Source organism: Canis aureus, chromosome 21 (genome assembly GCF_053574225.1).
Source record: "Canis aureus isolate CA01 chromosome 21, VMU_Caureus_v.1.0, whole genome shotgun sequence".
Classification (NCBI taxonomy): domain Eukaryota; kingdom Metazoa; phylum Chordata; class Mammalia; order Carnivora; family Canidae; genus Canis; species Canis aureus.
This window is the reverse complement of record NC_135631.1, coordinates 4,881,368-4,900,486: the sequence shown is the minus strand read 5'-3', so window position 1 is coordinate 4,900,486 and position 19,119 is coordinate 4,881,368. Positions and strand designations below refer to the sequence as shown.

The window sequence follows — 19,119 nt, the reverse complement described above, 5'->3', positions numbered from 1 at the left end:
TCCATAACACACACCTACCCGTGTAGCACTGCCACTGCCACAGCCAAGTCCCCCACTCAGACACGGCACGTGGGCTTCCTTCTCACTCTGCACGGGCATAGGAAGTGTACACACACACACACACACACACACGCATGCAGACTTTGATACTTCTGATCATGCAGAAGAGGTCCAAGCCCTTTTTTTTTTTTTTTTTTAAAGGTTTTATTTATTTAGTAATATGGGAGAAGCAGGCTCCATGCAGGGAGCCTGACGTGGGACTCCATCCTGGTCTCCAGGATCACGCCCCGGGCTGTAGGCGGCGCTAAACCGCTGAGCCACCTGGGCTGCCCGAGGTCCAAGCCCTTATTCTGACTAATCTCACTCCAGCCCTGGCCTATCCCTGCCACACTCAGCCATTCCAGTCCATGGTGGACCCTGGTGGGGGCTGTGAGTTGCTGAGAAGACCCCTGTGGGGGGTGTGGCAAGCCCACTGGCCAGGAAGGAGGCAGAGGCCGGCAGTACTGGGCGGGGAGGCCTGAGCTCATCAGATTCCAGCCTGAGTGATTCACGGGAAGCGCCTGGGGAGGATCTGGGAGGGTGAGGGTAATGACCCAGGGGCTGGGGCTTTGGGGGCCTGGGTGGGCTTCACACTAGAAAGCATCTTGAGTCCAGAGCAGGCCTCTAGTATGGGAGTGGGCTTCATGAGGGATGGCCCAGCATGAGGGGTGTCTGCTTGGTCTGGCTCCTGGGAGGGGCTTAGGACGCAGAGCTGAGCTGCAGGATGAGACAATCAGCCCCTCCCGCCCTCCCCACTAGGGCCTGGGCCCCTGACCCCAAGCCTTCCCAGCCCCAGCAGCTGGGTGTCTTTAGCAGGGGTTAGGCCAAGGGTGGGGGGCAAGGGTGGGGTGACCTTCACGGCTCCTTAGGCCCTCAAGCAGGCAGCTGGGGTGGACCCCAGAGGCCCTGAAGGGCTGGACGGGGCTGGCCCAGTCGGGGCTGATAGGGTTACAGACCCTCACTGCCCTGCCAGGCGAGGCCTCTGCCAGAAAGCGGAGAACACACAGCTGTCCCAGCGCCAGGGCTGTTTTCCTGCTGAGATGGAGCTCTCTGCTCCTGCCACCTCCTGAGCCCCCTGCCTCCCTGGCTGGGCTGATGCTCAGAGGATCCAGCTGCTCCTGCAGGGTGACAGGAAGAAAGGATGGGGCTGGAGGCAGGAGGGTGTGTGTGTCTGTGTGCGCACGCGTGCGTGCACGCATGCACAGGAAGTGCCTTTCTTGGAACTCTGCACCAAAATAGCCTGTTCTGTCCCCACTGTAGGTCTGTGTCCCATGGGGGAGATAAGTGTCCACAAGGAGACCCTCACCAGGGAGGGGCTTGAGCTTTTGCTACTACCCTCCTCCCCTCTCCTACCCACACTGGCCCCCACCAAGCCTGCCTCAGGCTCTGCTCCACTTTGAAGTCCTAACATAAATATCATGTCTGCTTGCTTTCCCCTTCCCGGCCTGGTCATAGCCCCCAGACCTGGCTCCCACCCTAGCCAGCCCTGGGGGTGCGTGCCGGGAGAGAGGAGGGAGGCCTGGACCACCCAGGGAAGGTGGGGAGCCAGAGACTGGAACAGGAATGGGGAGACAGGGAGGCAGACGCCAGAGGCAGAGAGGGATGATCCAGAAGTGGGCAGAGAACAGAGAGACAGACTGGAGAAACCAATAAGGTGATAATCCTAGGGACGGGAGAGGAGACAGAGAGACCCCAGAGAGTGACTGCCGCACTGGAGATGCCTGTGACAGAGAGGGAACAGAGAGGGAACAGCACCGGAAACAGTGTGAAGGACAGTGAGACTCCAGAGGTCCCTGGGACAGCGAGAGGACAGGAAGAAGAGTGCAAGTTCCAGGTGCGGGATGCTGCCACTGGGGTAGCAGTGGGAAGGACTCGGTGGAAAAAGAAACATTCCATGCGGATCCCCGGATCCCCGGGTGGCTCAGTGGTTTAGCGCCTGCCTTCGGCCCAGGGTGTAATCCTGGAGACCTGGGATCGGGTCCCACATCGGGTCCCACATCGGGTCCCACATCGGGTCCCACATCGGGTCCCACATCGCGCTCCCCTGCAGGGAGCCTGCTTCTCCCTCTGCCTGTGTCTCTGCCTCTCTCTGTGTCTCTCATGGATAAATAAAATCTTAAAAAAAAAAAAAGAAAAGAAAGAAAGAAACATTCCTGGTGACACAGCAAAACCATCCTTGTTTGCTCGGGGGCTAGGATGGTTCCCAGCATCTGGGACTTCCAGTGCTGACACAGGGAGAGTCCTCAGCAAACTGGGGCAGGTCGGTCACCCTAGGTACCAGGCTTCTCCCAGATGCCTCGGGGAGCACACAGGCCTCACCCGTAGTCACCTCTCCCACAGATGAGGCGGCTGCAGCCAGGTCAGGGCAGCCTCACAGGCTCTCCACGAAGCCTCACAGCCAGGGAGCAGCAGAGGAAGGCCAGGAAGCCAGCCCCTCCTGGGAACCCCAAACTCGCGTAGCTCCTGCTCTGCCTCCCCTGTGACCCGGGGCAAGCCCTGTCCATCTCTGAGCTGTGAGCACACCGAGCAGAACAGCTGGGCCCTTCTAGCTCCGAGGTGGGCTCCAGGACTCCCATCCTTGTGGGCAGATGTGGCCAGATGTTCAGGTCAGGTATCTGCCAGGAGAGGGACTGGGGCTCCAGCTGTGCCCAGGCTGGGCCACCCAGGGTCTCCCCTCACAGCTGTGGGCCCATGGGGACACACACAGCTGTGGACACCCTCAGCCATGCCAGCCCCACGCGAGCATACACACTCATGTGCACGCGTTCATGTACGACACCCAGGTACACCCACCAGCATACCCAGTCTCTCTCCAAGGTGAAGTCCACCTCCCAGCACCCTCCAGCTGTCGGAATCCCTTACTCCCCGGGGGGCCCTGGATCCCTTCTTCCTGGACCCCACCTTCCCCAAGTGTCTCTCCCACCCGTCTCGTCTCCGGTCCCCAGCACCACCCCCCTTCCTGCGGTCTCTCCCATCCAGAAGCACAGAGGGTGCGGCCCCAGCACGTGGGGAGGAGAAGGAGGCCAGAATCACTGCCCTCCCCCCACACTGCCCTCCCTTCCCACTCCTGCCCTGGGACCCCTCCCACCTCCCCTCCTGCGGCTCCCACCCAAAACCAGGCGCCTCCTGCCCACTAGTTGGCCTTTCCTCCCTGACAGCCTGCAGGCTGGGTGGTTTGGGAAAAATTTAGAAATGGAAGGAGGTAGGGGGATGGGGACAAAAGAAAAAGGAGGAAAGGAGGTGATTTGCACACAAAGCAATGTGCTGGCTCAGCAGCAAACTGTGCCAAGGTTCTAGGACGCCTGCCCAGGGGGCGCCCCCTAATCGTACTCAACCCCCCCATCCTGGCTGTTCCATGGGGCTCTCTTCGGGCCAACCCCTCTGCAGGCCGCCTTCACCCCCACCCCACCCCCACGGGCCCACACATTGCATCCAAAACCACTGTCTGGCTTGTCCCAGTAGCTGGAACACAAGGCTCCTTCTGGGGAAGTGGGCTTCTGTTTTCAAGCCCGTTTTGAGGTGAGCTCTCCCCATAAAGGCCATGATCAGAGCAGAGGACTCCAGCCTCCTCACCCACACTGCCGGGAGAGCTTGGTGTCCCGAGCTGTCTCCACCCCTGCTAGGAAGACACTGTGGCCTCAGGCCCCAACAGAGAAAACAGATTGTGGTAACGAGGAAGCATCACATGTGATCCCTGCCAGCGGTCCTCTTGGCGGTCCTGCCTCCCCCCACTGGACTGCACCCCACGGATCTACAGAGTCGCATTCTGCACACCACCCATCGCAGCGTGGCTCACTGTGAATTAGCACTTGTGCCTGAATCCCGGTATCCAAATGCCTCTAAACACCTTCTCATCCACACACCCATACACTTAGCCATCTATCCACCCGCCCACTTACTCCTTACATCCATCCACCCATTATCCGTTGGTCCACCTACCCAAGGTCCCCCCACTCTCCTACCTCTCACCACCCTCCCACCCATGCACGCACTCATGCACTCACCCATGCAGGCATCCATCTATCTATCCACCCACCATCCTCCAAGCATTTACTGCACAGTTAGCATCTTCTCTGCACTATGGGGGAAGCAAAATGAGCCAGACCGAATGCGACTGCAGAAACAGTAAGACCTAACCAGTCCCCCTCGGTCCCCTCAACCCAGATCCCATCCCTGACACTGTGCGCACTGTGTCACTGTCCTGACTAGGGTAGGAAGTTCTTAGGCCGCCTCAACTCCACCTCTCCCAACTCATGGGGGCAGGGGAATGCCAGGCATCCAGGTGTGGCTCCAAGCCTCATTTTCCACCCACAAAACCCTTAGTTTTGTTGGGGTCAGAGGTGCCCCACTCAATCTCTACCCCCGCCCCCTCCTGACCCTGCAGTCCCTCTACTTGCACGTCAGCCCAGCCAGATCATCTGGAATTTGGCCTTTGAGCCTCTTCCTCCTGCTTCTCTTGCCCGCCACCCAACCCCTCACCCTAACTGAGGCTGGAGTCCTGACCTCTGCTCTGACCTGCCTACTCGCCAGACGGCTTACAGCCTCCCCTCAGACGCCCCAGCACAGGCCATTGCCCGAATCATGACTGGGCCCGCCACACCCTTGGATCAGGCTCTGGCCAGCCCCTAAGGAGCCTCCAGAGGCTGCCTCCCCCAGCCCGGCCCGCCCTGCTGCCCGGCTCTCCAGCCAGCTCCCTCCCCTCTCCCAGACTATTGCAACAACCTCCTAACTGGTCCCTGGCCTCCTGTCCCCCCTCCACCCACCACACACCAGCCACAGGGAACTCCCATCATACCTCTTTCCCGTGGTCCCCACGATGGAGGCCAGTCTTCTAGGGGTAGCTTACTGCCTTCCAAGCCAAGCTTCTACCCCCTTTCTGACATTCTCTCTTCACTTACTTTCTCTCTAGATGTCCCTCACTCCAGACCCAGTGGAGTCCTTTGTAGTCTCCAGACACATCTTGGAGCTCCCCCACCTCAGCACTTTGTCTAGGCTCTGCCTTCTTCCTGTCCCGCCTCCCCCATCCTCACGTCTTGATGCCATGCCGAACTCTCAGACCCTGCCTGATGGCTCCTTGGGGACACCACGGCAAAAAGAGAACTGGAACAAGAGGCAGGCAGCTTTCACTCCAGTTCCAGCCGTGCCACAGACCAGTTCTGAGATTCCCTGGGCCTCAGTGTCCCTACCTGCAAAAAGCTTTCCTGATTTCCAGGGATCTCCCTGTTCTGAATTGACGTGACTTCTGGGGAAGGCTGGGCAGGTGTGGGGAGTAGGTGGGTATCCCAGATTCCCCCAGCATGGCCCTGGGCCAGGTTCTTCACTTACCTGAGTCTCATTCATTCATTAGACAAACCCTACTGAGCAGCATCTCTGGGCAGGGCTCTTTCCAGGCTCTGGGGATACAGTAGGGAACAAGACAATGACGCTGCCCTCATGGAGCTCACAGGCTGCTAGAGCAAGAGTTCTCCACTGGGGGTGATGTAGTCCCCGGGGCAGGGGTGGGGGGTGGGGGTGGACATAACATTAGGCAATGTCTGGAGACATTTTTGATCGTCCCAACTGGAGGGATGCTACTGGCATCGAGGTAGAAGGCGGGGATACTGCTGAACATCTTACAACATAGAACGCAGTCCCTGTAAGATACAGACGTGGACCTGGTGAGTTTCACATACAGCCACAGGCCAGAGGAGTTGGAGCAGGAGTGAGTGGGAGTGGGGTAAGAAGTCTGGGGGCAGACCACAGCAGCCTGGAAGTCACGGCCAAGACGTTGGCCTGTCTTCTGAGTGCGTTGGGGGCCCAGAGGGTTCTGAGCAGGGGAGTAACCAGATCTGTCTTGGGCTTTAAAGGGATCCCTCTGGCAGGATGGAGAAGGCAAGACAACGACCAGAGGAGAGGCTGTTGCAAGGATCCAGATGGAAGGGGCCAGTGGCATAGGCCAGAGGTGGGTGGCAAAGAAGGTGGTGAGAAACAGTCAGATTGTGGATCTACTCCAAAGGTGAAGCCAACAGGATTTGCTGAGAGATTGGATGTCGGGTGTGGGAGAAAGAGAAGTCAAAGATGATCTCAAGGCTTTGGGCCTGAGCCAAGGGAAGGATGACCTGCCTTCCTCTCATGAGGATTGACTTTCCTCTCATGAGAAGGGGGATAATTCTATACGTTTCAGAGATGTAGACCTTTCAAGAACAACCTTCTAGGCATATAGTAAGTGCTTCAAAAGCCCTGGTTTTCAGGGGAGCTGGCCATATCTGCAGGGCTAGCCCTGGCACTGTAAGGTGATTAGTAAAGCTGCCCGGTCCCCACCCCCGACCCAGAAGATTTGCTCAGAAGACTAAGGAACATTTGCCTCATGCTTTGTAGCTGACAAAGCACATTTGCAAACACTGAATGCTGTGATTCGATAGCCCTGCTGAGCCTAAAGGCCCTGACATATTACCCCATTTTGTAGATAAGAAAAACAGAGACCCAGAGAGGGTCAGTGACTTCCCAGCAGTCACACAGCACATCAGTGGCAGAGCACTGAGGGGCAGAACCTCTCTTCCATGTGCCCATCCCTGGCTCAAACTTCTGCTAAGAGTACAGTGGGTGTTCACGGGTTAATCTGACAGCCAGCTCCCCGGGGACCATCCTGGATGATGGGCTCAGTGCACAAACCTCCAGAGGCCTCCAAGAGGGGCGGGAAGAGGACCCTGGCCAGGCCCATGCAGCAGACTCTGGAGGCAGGGAAGGCTCCACACATGTGACGCCTGTGTCACATACACATGTATGTGTCATTGTGAGCTTCATGCCCATACATGGCCTCTCACCAGTCAGTTCCCTCCCAGTCAGCCCTGCTCACCCTGAGTGCAGCCGAGTCCCCCACCCCATCCCCTCCCCCATGCACCCTGCCCTTCTGCTGCAGGAGCCCAGAGAAGCATTTCCTGTTTGGGGGCTGCCTCCTCCCCCTCTAAGCCCAGGTTCCCAGGGCCCCAGGCTGAGCAGAGGTGAAGGGAGGGCAGCCCCCTGCTCCTCCTCCTTCCCCCCCACACACCCGGTCCAGCTGGAGCCAGGAAGCTTGGGGATGGGAGGAGGTTGGGGCAGGAGTTTAGTTTATAAATGAGGGTTTGATGATGCCCATGCCTGGTGCCTGCGTGATCAAGGTGGTTCCCATGCAGGACCTGCACGTGAACGTGAGGGGTGTCTCGTGTTAGGGCACGTAGATGCCACACCACCTATGTATGTGTAGCTAAGAGGGCTAGCATGCCAGAGTATGTACAAATCTGGGATGATGGGACAGTGTTGTGAGGGTGCTCTCCAGTGGGGAGAGGAGCACACGTACATGTGTGTGCTGTGAGGGGCATGAGACAGAGCATGTTTCCACATATATGATGAGCAGTTGGGCCCTGCGACAGTTCACAAGTGTGATGAGGTTGGTGTGTCTCGACTGGATCTCGGGCGAGTCTCTGGGAGGGGACCTCACCCCACTGCCAAGAGCCCCGGACTGCCGGGATATTCTGAGGGTCCTCCAGCATCCGGGACAGGCGTTTCCCCCTCTTCTGGACTCCCAGGGAGCGGGCTGCGCCTCCCCCAACCCCTACCCTCCAGCATCCCCCACCTCTGCCCCCCGCCCGACTGCTTCCTGCTCCGGCGGCCCCGGGGGAGCGGGAGCAGGGAGCTGGCAGCGGCCCCAGCCCACTCCTTACAAGGCCTGAGCCCAGCCCTGGCCCGCCCCCGGCCCGCCTGCCGGAGGCCCCGGTCCCTCCCCCTGTCAAGAGCGGCCGCGGGCCGGCCCCGGGCCAGTTGGGGGGCATCGCGATGCTGCTGCGCCTGCTGCTGGCCTGGGCGGCCGCGGCGCCCACCCTGGGCCAGGCCCCCTGGGCGGCCGAGCCCCGGGCCGTCTGTGGCCCGGGCAGCTGCTACGCGCTCTTCCCTCGGCGCCGCACCTTCCTGGAAGCCTGGCGGGCCTGCCGCGAGTTGGGGGGCGACCTGGCCACGCCGCGGACCCCCGAGGAAGCCCAACGCGTGGACAGCCTGGTGGGCCCCGGCCCCGCCAGCCGGCTGCTGTGGATCGGCCTGCAGCGGCAGGCCCGGCAATGCCAACCACAGCGCCCGCTGCGCGGCTTCACGTGGACCACGGGAGACCAGGACACGGCCTTCACCAACTGGGCGCAGCCGGCCACGGGGGCGCCGTGCCCGGCCCAGCGCTGCGCTGCCCTCGAGGCGAGCGGTGAGCATCGCTGGCTCGAGGGCTCGTGCACGCTGGCCGTCGACGGCTACCTGTGCCAGTTCGGCTTCGAGGGCTCCTGCCCAGCGTTGCTGGGTGAGGCGGGCCAGGCGGGCCCGGCGGTCTACACCACGCCCTTCCACCTGGTCTCCACCGAGTTTGAGTGGCTGCCCTTCGGCTCCGTGGCTGCTGTGCCGTGCCAGGCTGGCAGAGAAGCCTCCCTGCTCTGTGTGAAGCAGCCTGAGGGGGGCGTGGGCTGGTCTCGGGCCGGGCCCTTGTGCCCAGGTACCGGCTGTGGCCCGGACAACGGGGGCTGCGAACACGAGTGTGTGGAGGAGGTGGACGGTCGTGTTTCCTGTCGCTGCACCGAGGGCTTCCGGCTGGCAGCGGACGGGCAAAGCTGCGAGGACCCCTGTGCCCACGCCCCGTGTGAGCAACAGTGTGAGCCTGGTGGGCCACAGGGCTACAGCTGCCACTGTCGCCTGGGTTTCCGGCCAGCCGAGGATGAGCCGCACCGCTGCGTGGACACAGATGAGTGCCAGATCGCCGGCGTGTGCCAGCAGATGTGTGTCAACTATGTCGGTGGCTTTGAGTGCTACTGCAGGGAGGGCCACGAGCTTGAGGCTGACGGCATCAGCTGCAGCCCCGCGGGGGCCATGGGTGCTCGGGCTTCGCAGGACCTCGGGGATGAGCTGCTGGATGACGGGGATGATGAAGAGGATGAACATGAGGCCTGGGAGACCTTTGATGGTAGCTGGACGGAGGTGCCTGGGATCCCATGGATGGAGGCCACGCAGCCACCCGACTTTGGCCTGGCCTATAGACCCAGTTTCCCAGAGGACAGAGAGCATCAGATGCCCTACCTGGACCCCACCTGGCCACCCCCACTTAGTGCTCCCAGGGTCCCCTACCACTCCTCAGTGCTCTCTGTCACCCGACCCGTGGTGGTCTCTGCCACACGCCCCACATTGCCTTCTGCCCACCGACCCTCTATCATCTCTGCCACACGCCCACCCCTGGCCCCTGCCCCTGAGCCCCCCATGATCCCTGACAAGCATCCAGCTTTGCCTCCTGACCACCAGTTCCCCATGATCTCAGCCAACCATCCGGATCTGTCCTCTGCCTACCAACCCCCCATTATCTCTGCCACTCACCCAGCATGGCCCCCTGCCCACCAGCCCCCAGTTATCTCTGCCAAACACCCTCAACTGTCCCCTGGCCATCAGTCCCCTGTGTTTCCAGACACCCAGGTCACTGATACCCAGGCCACCGCTCATCTGCCTCAAATCCCTGCTAACCACACTCCTCCGGTTGCCACTCCCAATACCCATCAATCCCTTGTAACCCCAGATGTCCTGGACCTCAAAGGCCAGGCCACCCACCTTCCCCTTACCTCAACTGTCCAGCCCCCTCTGACCACTACTCCCAGACCTCCTGTGCTCCCTGCCCACCAAGTCCCTGTGCCTGCTGCCACCCAGCCCCCAGGCCTCCACACTACCCTCACCTCAGAGCCCCCTGGGAGCCCCACTAACCATACCTCACTAACCAGCCCTACATACCCCCATTCCAAACCCTCACAAGTCCCAAGGGAGGGTGCCCATGATTCCAAGGTGGCCCCATGGCTGCCCTCAGCAGCCCCCACAGCCCTGGGGGAGGCCAGTATGGCAGGCCACAGCCGGAGGGATGACCGGTGGCTGCTGGTGGCACTCCTGGTGCCAACATGTGTCTTCTTGGTGGTCCTACTCGCACTGGGCATCGTGTACTGCACCCGCTGTGGCCCCCATGCACCCAACAAGAGAGTTACCGACTGCTATCGCTGGGTCACCCACGCTGGGAGCAAGGGCCCAACAGAATCAATGCCCCACCGGGGCAGCCTCACAGGGGTGCAGACCTGCAGAACCAGCGTGTGATGGGGCGCAGCCCCTCCTCTGCGGGGTGGGGGGAAGGGGCATGCGTTGGACACATGGCCCAGGCTGCACCAGGGACCCATGGGGGTTGCCCAGCTGGACAGAGGGCTTCCTGCTCCCCCGGGCCTAGCCAGGCTCCTCTCTCAGTCAACTACCAGACTTCACTCTTGGGAACTCTGCTCCCCGGCCCAGCACTCACAACAGAGGAGACGCCGAGGCCCCCAGGACCTCAGGGGGTGGGTGCTGGGGTCTTCTCCAATAAACGGGGTGCCAACCTCACCCAAAGCTCCTGACCCCCATTGATGTCTGAGGGGAGGGTCTGGGAGGACTCAGCAAAAAAGAGGGGATCTTCCTTCAGCTTGTCTGGGCTCCAAGGAAATAAGGTAAGACCCTTTTAAGGGAGGTATGCTTCAGATTCTTGAGTAAACAGGAGGCCAGAGAGGGCAGAGCTTTGCCTCAGGTCACACAGCAAGCGCAGGAGTGGGAGGTTTGGCATGGGGAGTTTCATATTTGTTCCTCTTTTTACCAAAACTCCAAGAAAGTGGGGCTGAATATGGGGGAGGATTCTAGAATGAGGGCTTCTGCTGAACCGGAGCCAAACTGGGATTTAGGAGTCAAAATTAAGCTCTGGATCTGGTGATTCTGGGGAGTGAAGGGTGTCTAGTGGGTGAGCTTATGACTGTCCTCTGGTACTTGCCATCCTATCCCCACAGGCTGCCTGCATTGGCAGCTGGGGCCCAGCACTTAAAGGTTCTGCCACTCCTCTGGTTTGGAGGTGCTCCGAAGGTGCCCCTCCTCCGTGCTCTGGGAAGGAAGTGAGAGTCACTGCTTAGCAGGCTAAAATGGGGAGACCATGGAACCTGGGAGAGATATCCCATATCCAACTCCTTTGGCAGGATTCTGAGCCAGGCCTGGGCCACATTTTGCCCTTCTCTGTGTGGGTGGTGCTGGGACAGAGAGACCTAGGAGACCAGAGCTTGAGCAAGTTGCTCAATGTTGAGGTGTCCTATGAATCCTGAAAGGGGATGGTCAAAGATCACAGCCTGGGGGAACCTGGCAAACTTCTTCATCCTGGGTTCACTGCCTTGGGGACCAGGAGAGGCGGGACCTGGGCTGGGAGGCTTGGGTTCCCATTGCCTCTGTAATTTTTCAGTTGCAGTCTCTAAGGGGCCTCTAATTAGAACGGAGCAGAACCACCATGACCACCCAGGCAGGAGAGGAGGGGTGGCCTAGAGACCCCTTCCCTATCGAGTGCCTTATGCCACCCTCTGGCCCCGGGGCCTGGGCCTGGGCAAGACACCGGAGGACCGGTAGAGGAGGGGCCAGAACTGGGGACGAACCGGGGCCGATGAGGGGGTGGAGGGAACGCTATGCACCGCCCCCGGTCCTTGCTCTCCTGTTCCCCTAACTCAAACCAGACGCCCCGCCAGATCCTGCCCAAGTTTTTTTAACCTCGGAGATGCTGCTGCAGAGATTCAAAGCATGAGAGTAGGGTCGCGGGGTGGCCCAGAGGCCTGGGTCTGAGAAGGAGGTGTGGACGCAGCCTGGGGGTGACAAAGCCTGCCAGGATGGGACAGACTGGAGCTCCCTCCTGTGACGCTGGGCCGGGGATCCCGAGCGTCCTAAGGGCAGGAAAGAGTTAAATGCACTGATGTCGGAGGGAGGGAAAGGGAGTGGGGAAGGGGGCCCAGAGCCGGCTCTTTGTCATTCTGTAATGAGCAACAGATGCGGAGCTGCGTGCGGGCCTAAACAGACGGCCTCCCAGGGCAGAACCCCCGCCTGCGCCCAGCCGGGTCCGCCCAGACCCGGAGCTGCCTTAGGCTCCGCCTACTGACTCTCGGAGCCCTACTCCTCCGGGCGCGGACCCCGCCCGCCTCCCGCGGCCGTCGCGGTCAGACCGGTCCCGCCTAACCGTGCGCCACGCCCACCCACTGCTGTCAAAGTGCCCCCTCGGGAGCTCCTGGAGGCCCCGCCCGCCAAAGCTAGGCCTCGCCCCCTGCCAGCTCGGAGATTCTCGCGGACCCACTGCCCCGCCCCTCTGCTCTCCCAGCTCCGCGCCGGCCGAGGCGGTGACCGTGGCCCCGCCCACCAGCCACAAGCCCCGCCTCCCCAGGGCGGCTCGCAATTAGGGCGCTGGCAGGGCGGGCCGGCAGTTCGTCCCGCTTCTAGGAGGTATAAACTCCGCCCGAGGTTTGCACTTTCTTCTCACGCCGCGTTGCGTGCCCCGCGGGACAGAAACACCGACTCCACCCCCCTCGGAGGCGGAGCCCCGGTTCACGAGCACAGGGAATCCCGCAGAGACTCCCTCTGTGTCCGGGAGAGCTGCACATTCCGCCTTCCAGGCGGTTACGGGTCCCCCTTAAGGGCCTCTGTAGGCTCCGCCCCTAGTCACAAGTCCCGCCCACTGAGCGGGTCGAACCGCAGGGGCGGGGCCCAGGCCCGCCTCGCTGGGAGAAAGCTCCGCCCACGTCCAGCTGACACTTTCCCTTCACGCTGGAGCCATGGCCCACCCTCGGAGGCCCCGGGTCCCCCCGCTAGGAATGCCCACAAGCCCACCCCTGGCGACCCCTTAAGTCCCACCTACGCAGAGCGCCCACGCTGAGAGCGCAACCTGCCCTCTCCCCTCAGGCTCCACCTACGGTGAATGCACGGGCGCGCCCACCTCTGGGTCCACCTACTCGGGATTCCGGGACCCGAGACTCCCAAAGTCGCTCAGCGCCTTCTGAACTTGCTCAGACTAGTGTGGATGCGCACTCCTTGTCCCTGACCAGGATGCTCCTGGACCCGGCTCTGGCCCCCTGTCTCCCTCCCTCCTCGCGGTTTCCCGTCGTCTAGATGGCAGGTTCCTTGGAGGGAGCTCAGAGGACTTCGAGGGCCTGGCAGGAGGCGCGGATGATCGGCCTTTGGCGCCACCTAACGTCGGCTCCCGGGCTTGCAGCCACCGCGAAGCCTGGCTTCTCTCCCAAAGCTCATTAGAGCTCAATAAATAACTTGCTTAATTTATTAAATGTAGGGACGCCCCGCCCCGGTGGCTCAGCGGTTGAGCGCCTGCCTTGGGTCCAGGGCGTGTCCCAGGTTCCTGGGATCGAGTCCCACATAGGGTTCCCCGCATGAGCCCGCTTCTTTCTCTACCTATGTCTGTGCCTCTCATGAATAAATAAAGTGTTTTTAAATTTTTATTAAATGTTTGTGTTATTCCGATATCGGCCACCTAGGCAAATATTTGCCCCCCACGGAAAGACAGCAGATCCCTGGCATGTGTCCTCTGTCCTATTTGGAAGACCCCAGGCGTCCTCTGTGAGCTGAAGCAGGCCCTGCCAGTCTTTACAGGGGCTGGTGGGACTTTTGCTGTATCTTACCCATGAAGACTGTTTCCCAGAGGCAGAAGCACAGGCTGTCACCTGAATTGTTAGGGCTGGGTCCTACTTTCCCAACTTGTGCTCCAAAGTCTGGACACCTTCCTTAGAGGTGTGCATTTGGCAGGAGGGACTGGGTTTGGGCTCAGAGATCCTCAGGCAGAAGCTGAGAGTCGCAGTTTTGGGAGCAGGATTGATCTCAGGGCAGATCTCTATATCAGTGCTCATCACTGCATTTGAAAATGTTCACCTGCTCGCTCCCACACTAGTCTGGGGCTCCAGGAGTCCAGGACACTCTGGAGTTCAGCGCCAGGGGCTCAGTGTAATGTTTTTCAAACATTATTGGTACAGACTGGGGCTAAGGTTGAAGAGGGGCAGAAACAACACCTACTGAGTTTCAGTAGGTACCAGCACCCATCTGGCCACCTTTCACTTCCTGCATTAGGCATTTAGTGGAGTCACCTCCCAAGCAGCTCAAAGCCCAAGGAATAAGATGCTTTCCAGATGGGATTCCTGTTCTGGTGCCCCGGCCACTATGAATGGGAGTAGGGTTTGGTGCCAAATCATAATGAAAATACTAGTGAATGATTGTACGCCTCATCTTATCCTAAGGGCTTCACATGTCTTTACCCACTTGAGGTCCATAAAAACCCCCACGCGGTGAGTGCCCCTCTTATCATGATTTGCAGATAAGGAAGCTGAAGTCACTTGCCCAGGTGCCTTGTGTCAAGCCATCCACCCTATTTGACCAAGTTAGGGAGTGGAGGTTTGAACCCAGATAGATTCTGTGATCTTCACCTCTATGACAGAGCCAGTCCATAATGATAGCCATGTCTCTGATTAGAAAATGCCCACCTCCCTGGGAACTTGCTTTTTTTTTAAGTCAATATACTTTTTTTTAAGGAATTTTACCTGACTCCTTCCACTTAGTTCCCCCAAAGTCAGAATCATAATATTCAAAATAGCCCTTTTATTTATTTTTTCAAAATAGCCATTTAAAATTATTTATTTATTTATTCATGAAAGACACACAGAGAGAGAGGCAAAGACAGGTAAGGGAGAAGCAGGCTCCATGCAGGGAGCCTGATGTGGGACTCGATCCCAAGACTCAGGATCATACCCTGGGCCGAAGACAGGTGTTAAACCACTGAGCCACACAGGGATTTCCCCCCAAAATAGCCCTTTTAAAAAGAACTTTTGTTGAATCCACAGTTGTCACTGTCAGTCCACAATTCGTCATGGTGGGCTTCTTTCTTTTTTTCTTTTTTTTAAAAGATTTTATTTATTCATTCATGAGAGACACAGAGAGAGGCAGAGACACAGGCAGAGGGAGAAGTAGGCTCCATGCAGGGAGTCCGGGGTCTCCAGGATCACACCCTGGGCGGAAGGTGGCACTAAACCGCTGAGCCACCCGGGCTGCCAATGGTGGGCTTCTTTGATCGCCACTTGAATATGGACATACGTCAGAAACTCCCCCCTGTAATTGCTTTAGAGCCACATTTAGGGTCAGAGTCGACGGATCTTTCTGGTTCTCAATTTCAGACACCCTCTAAACATGGATAAATTCAAATCACATTCACCCCTGAACGACCACACCCTAAAATTGTACAGATTGTTAGGATACGCCAATACCTAAGATTTAAAATATTTGACTGCAGGGCGCCTGGATGGCTGTCAGTGAAAAGCTGGGCTCTTAATTCCAGCTCAGGATCATAGCCTCATGAGACATGACATTGAGCCCCACAGGGAACACCCCCCACCCCCCCTTTCCTGCCTGTGCCAGCTCTGAGCTCCTCTTGGAGTCTGCTTGAAGATTCTCTCCCTCTGCCCCTCCCCCTACTCGTGCACGCATTCTCTCTCTCTCTCTCTCTCTCTCTCTCTCTCTCTCAAATAAGTAAATATTTTTTAAAATAAGATAAAATATTTGACTGTTCGGTCTTTCACACAGTTTTAGCAGATAGATGTCCTGGAGGTCTTTCCCACAGATCTAACACATAGTTCTGTGAATAAAGGAAACTGCACATATACTCTAGAAGGCATTTCCCGCGATGTAGGTCTATAGAAAAAGCCCCACTGGGTAGAGGGAACTTTTAGCGAGGAGGCTGCAAGATGTACACTCCCAGGCTGATAATGCTTTGCTTTCCAGGCAGGGGGTGGGGGTGGGGACTGTGTGAAGTCTTCCTCACCCAGAGAGAGTCCGTTGTAATTTTGGCAGATGATGCTGGTAAATGAGGATTTACCTGTGACCTTGTGGGATCCAGACAAGGGGTCCGGTTGAGGTGCAGTTTTAAGGCATCTGGTAGTGGCCATGCTTTAGCATGGTTTTCTCCAGTTCAGGGATTTCTCCCTGGGAGACAACTAGGAGTGGCTTAGAGCAGACACTGTGAGCTACACAGCCGTGCTCTGATTCCAGCTCCACAGCTTGAGGGCTGGGGAACCTTAGGCAGGCCCTCTAAGTGCTCTACATTTGTCTCCTTGTATGAAAAATGAGCATGCTATAATACCTACCATAGTCACCATAATCTGTCAGAGAGAAGAAAAGGGACTTGTGAGGAAAGTCAAGGGTTCCTGCTGGAAGCCAGTGAGGTATTTCAGGGTGGCTGCACAAACCTGCTGTCTGCTTTAGTGGGCACCAGAGAGCCCTAAGGACAGAGTCCAGAAACTGATGGTGGGGGAGCCCAATGGGCAAAAACTGAAGTCCCAAACCCACCAAATCCCTGTGGCAGAGGTTTTCAGACTCCCTTGGTTCGTGGTATCCTCCATATCCTGTGTACCTCAGTGGGTTTCTCATGGGGCCCCTGGGCCAAAATCATGCCTAACAGTTCCGTTTAATAAATATGAGAAGTACTTGTATTTTTTAAAAGATTTAATTTATTTGAGAGAGAGGGAGAGAGAGAGGGAGGGAGGAAGTAGGAGGAGGAGCTTAATATGGATCCCAACAAGAACTCCCACTCATGACCCTGAGATCAGGACTGAGATTGAGCCAAAATCAAGAGTCCAATGCTTAACCAACTGAGCCACGCGGGCACCCCTAGAGGTACTTGTATTTTATTTTATTTTTTTTAAATGATTATAAGTTTATTAGAATTTTTTAAAGATTTATTTATTTATTCGTGAGACACACACACACACACAGAGGGGCAGAGACACAGGCAGAGGGAGAAGCAGGCTCCATGCAGGGAGCCCGACGTGGGACTCAATCCCGGGTCTCCAGGATCACGACCTGGGCTGAAGGCGGCACTAAATCGCTGAGCCACCCAGGCTGCCCCGTACTTGTATTTTAATACCTCAGTTGTCAAGTGAAAGAATAATATACCTACCCTGAAAGATATAAGAATATTTTGATTCTTAAATAATGAGAGTCACCTGCAAGTGGGATATGTGTGCCTGTTGGGCACTGCACAACTACTCACAACTTGGAATCAAATTGGACATTGCCACTCTCATTTCCTATTACACATTGACTTTCCCAATAGTACTTGCTTTTGATTGTGGCAGCTGCCAAAAACCCAGATTCACGAAGATATTATATCATCAAAAGGAACGTAGTGCAATTCAATGTTGAAACTGTGAACTGCCTCCAGCTAGCAGTTTGCCAGTTGTCTGACAGATGTCTTATATTTCTGCGTTTCAAAGTTTTATAATATTTTGTGGCTTCCTGAGAGTTTGCTGCAGTGGCAGGCCCTAATTCGGAGGAGGGATCTTGTTAGCTGGATCCTGATGGAGGACATTTGGAGAGTTGGGAGGAAGGTTCAGGTTTGGGGATGCCTATATCGCTTCCCCTCCCAGCTTTCTCTCCTCCACCGCCAGGTTTGCCCCGTGGTGGCTGATGATAGGGTGGAAATGGAAACCAAAATGGGCCTGTGGGTCCCCTGCAAAGTCAGACTGGGGAGACGATGTCACAACCAGGATGGATGGTGGAAGCCAGCGAAGAACACGCAAAACTGGAATTTGAGAGTGCACTACCAGGCAGCAGGAAGTAACCATTCAGGTCTTGACACATGGATTGTCTTGGGGGGTGCTTAGGGGAAGGTGGGTTTCTTTGCTGTAACACATGTATCTGGTGGCAACTTTTTCCAGAGGGTTCACTCCAACTTGGACCTACCATTGGCTCATGCTTCCTTCAGACTAGACAGAGGGCGGATTACAAGCCTTTGGGAGAAAGGAATGGTAGTCATTCTGCCCCACCCATTAGCTGCGCAATCCGAAGACTGCTGCTTCTCCAGGGCCCACTCTCTGTGGCCACTGAAAAGAGGCTGATCAAAGAAGTCCTCGAAGGGCTGTTTGAAATGGTGCTCCCGGGGATCCCTGGGTGGCGCAGCGGTTTGGCGCGGGCCTTTGGCCCAGGGCGCGATCCTGGAGACCCGGGATCGAATCCCACGTCGGGCTCCCGGTGCATGGAGCCTGCTTCTCCCTCTGCCTGTGTCTCTGCCTCTCTCTCTCTCTCTGTGACTATCATAAATAAATAAAAAATAAAAAATAAAAAAAAAAAAAATGAAATGGTGCTCCCCCCGGGTATGTGAGAGTAATCTCTCCACTTCAAGATCCTTAACTCTGATCACATTTGCAAAGTCCCCTTTTCCAGGTAAGGTAACTTGTTGACAGGTGCCGGGGACTAGAGAGTGGACCCATTTGGGGCCATCATTCTGTTTATCACTCTTAGGGACCGGGAAAATAGTTCTAGGTTGATGTGAGATCCCACCAGCCACGGGGAGCAGGTCCTGCAGTGGAGCATCCGGTGAGTAGAACAGAAGAGAAAAATCTGCTTTGTGCCTTGTTTATGAGTGAGCAAAACTGCCACTTTACACTGCAGTCCAGACAGCTGGGAGGGCCTCCACTGGGAGGTGCCTTTGCTGCGGATGATCCCACAGCAGTTATTCCTGGTCATGTGGCTGTGTGGCCAGAGGGGGACATTGCGCTGCCATTGCTGTCACAGCCACTGGAGTGGGGGGCTGCGTCAGGAGACATTTCCAGCTTTGGCCTTCATTCAGGAACCTTCTAGACCACCCACCCCTTGCCGCTGTGGCCACCCCTCTCTTGCGGGCCTTTGAAGTTCTTTCCTGCTATCTGATCTTAATTCAGATCTTTCTCCAGCCATCTGGGGGCAATTTAAACACTTTACTTTTTTTTTTTTTTTAAGATTTTATTTATTTATTCATGAAAGACACACGGAGAGAGGCAGAGACAGAGGCAAAAAGAGAAGCAGGCTCCCTGTGGGGAGCCCAATGTGGGACTCTATCCCAGGATCCCGGGATCATGACCTGAGCCAAAGGCAGACGTCCAACTACTGAGCCACCCAGGCACCCCCAATTTAAACACTTTAAACCCCCAAAGAAGAGGAGTTCTCGAATGCTCTCCCTCCTATCCTCACTCCATCAAGGATCTTTGATGACAAGCAAAATAAAAAAGGAGAGAGGGTCTTAGGAGCTACAGCACTAACATGGGCTGGTAGTCAGACCTGGAACTGAGCAGAAGCTGGGGGATTTGGGGGGCCTGGAGCAGGGGCTTTGGAGCAGCTCAACCAGGCCACTGCCGTTCTCAGCATCTTTGAGATTGCCAAAAATTCACATTAGAGGAAGGAGCATCCCTTGCGTCCTGTGCCTGCAATTCTGTTGGT

The 19,119-nt window shown here is 57.1% G+C and overlaps 1 protein-coding gene and 1 non-coding gene across 2 annotated transcripts; one reads left to right on the top strand and one right to left on the bottom strand.

Moving 5' to 3' along the window:
• Window positions 1–7,815: 7,815 nt before the first annotated feature.
• Window positions 7,816–10,431, top strand: CD248 (CD248 molecule). The gene has a single exon (XM_077862502.1). It carries the CDS (start codon window positions 7,831–7,833, stop codon window positions 10,147–10,149), a length of 2,319 nt encoding a protein of 772 aa, XP_077718628.1. The 5' UTR covers window positions 7,816–7,830; the 3' UTR covers window positions 10,150–10,431.
• Window positions 10,432–15,461: 5,030 nt separating this feature from the next.
• LOC144293516 (small nucleolar RNA SNORA18) lies at window positions 15,462–15,595 on the bottom strand. Its single transcript, XR_013360736.1, has one exon. It is a non-coding gene; the product is annotated as a small nucleolar RNA SNORA18 (small nucleolar RNA).
• Window positions 15,596–19,119: the final 3,524 nt, after the last annotated feature.

What these genes read in the sequence shown, in the direction of transcription:
- CD248 (XM_077862502.1), top strand. Translation starts at nt 7,831, where the DNA reads ATGCTGCTGCGCCTGCTGCTGGCCTGGGCGGCCGCGGCGCCCACCCTG.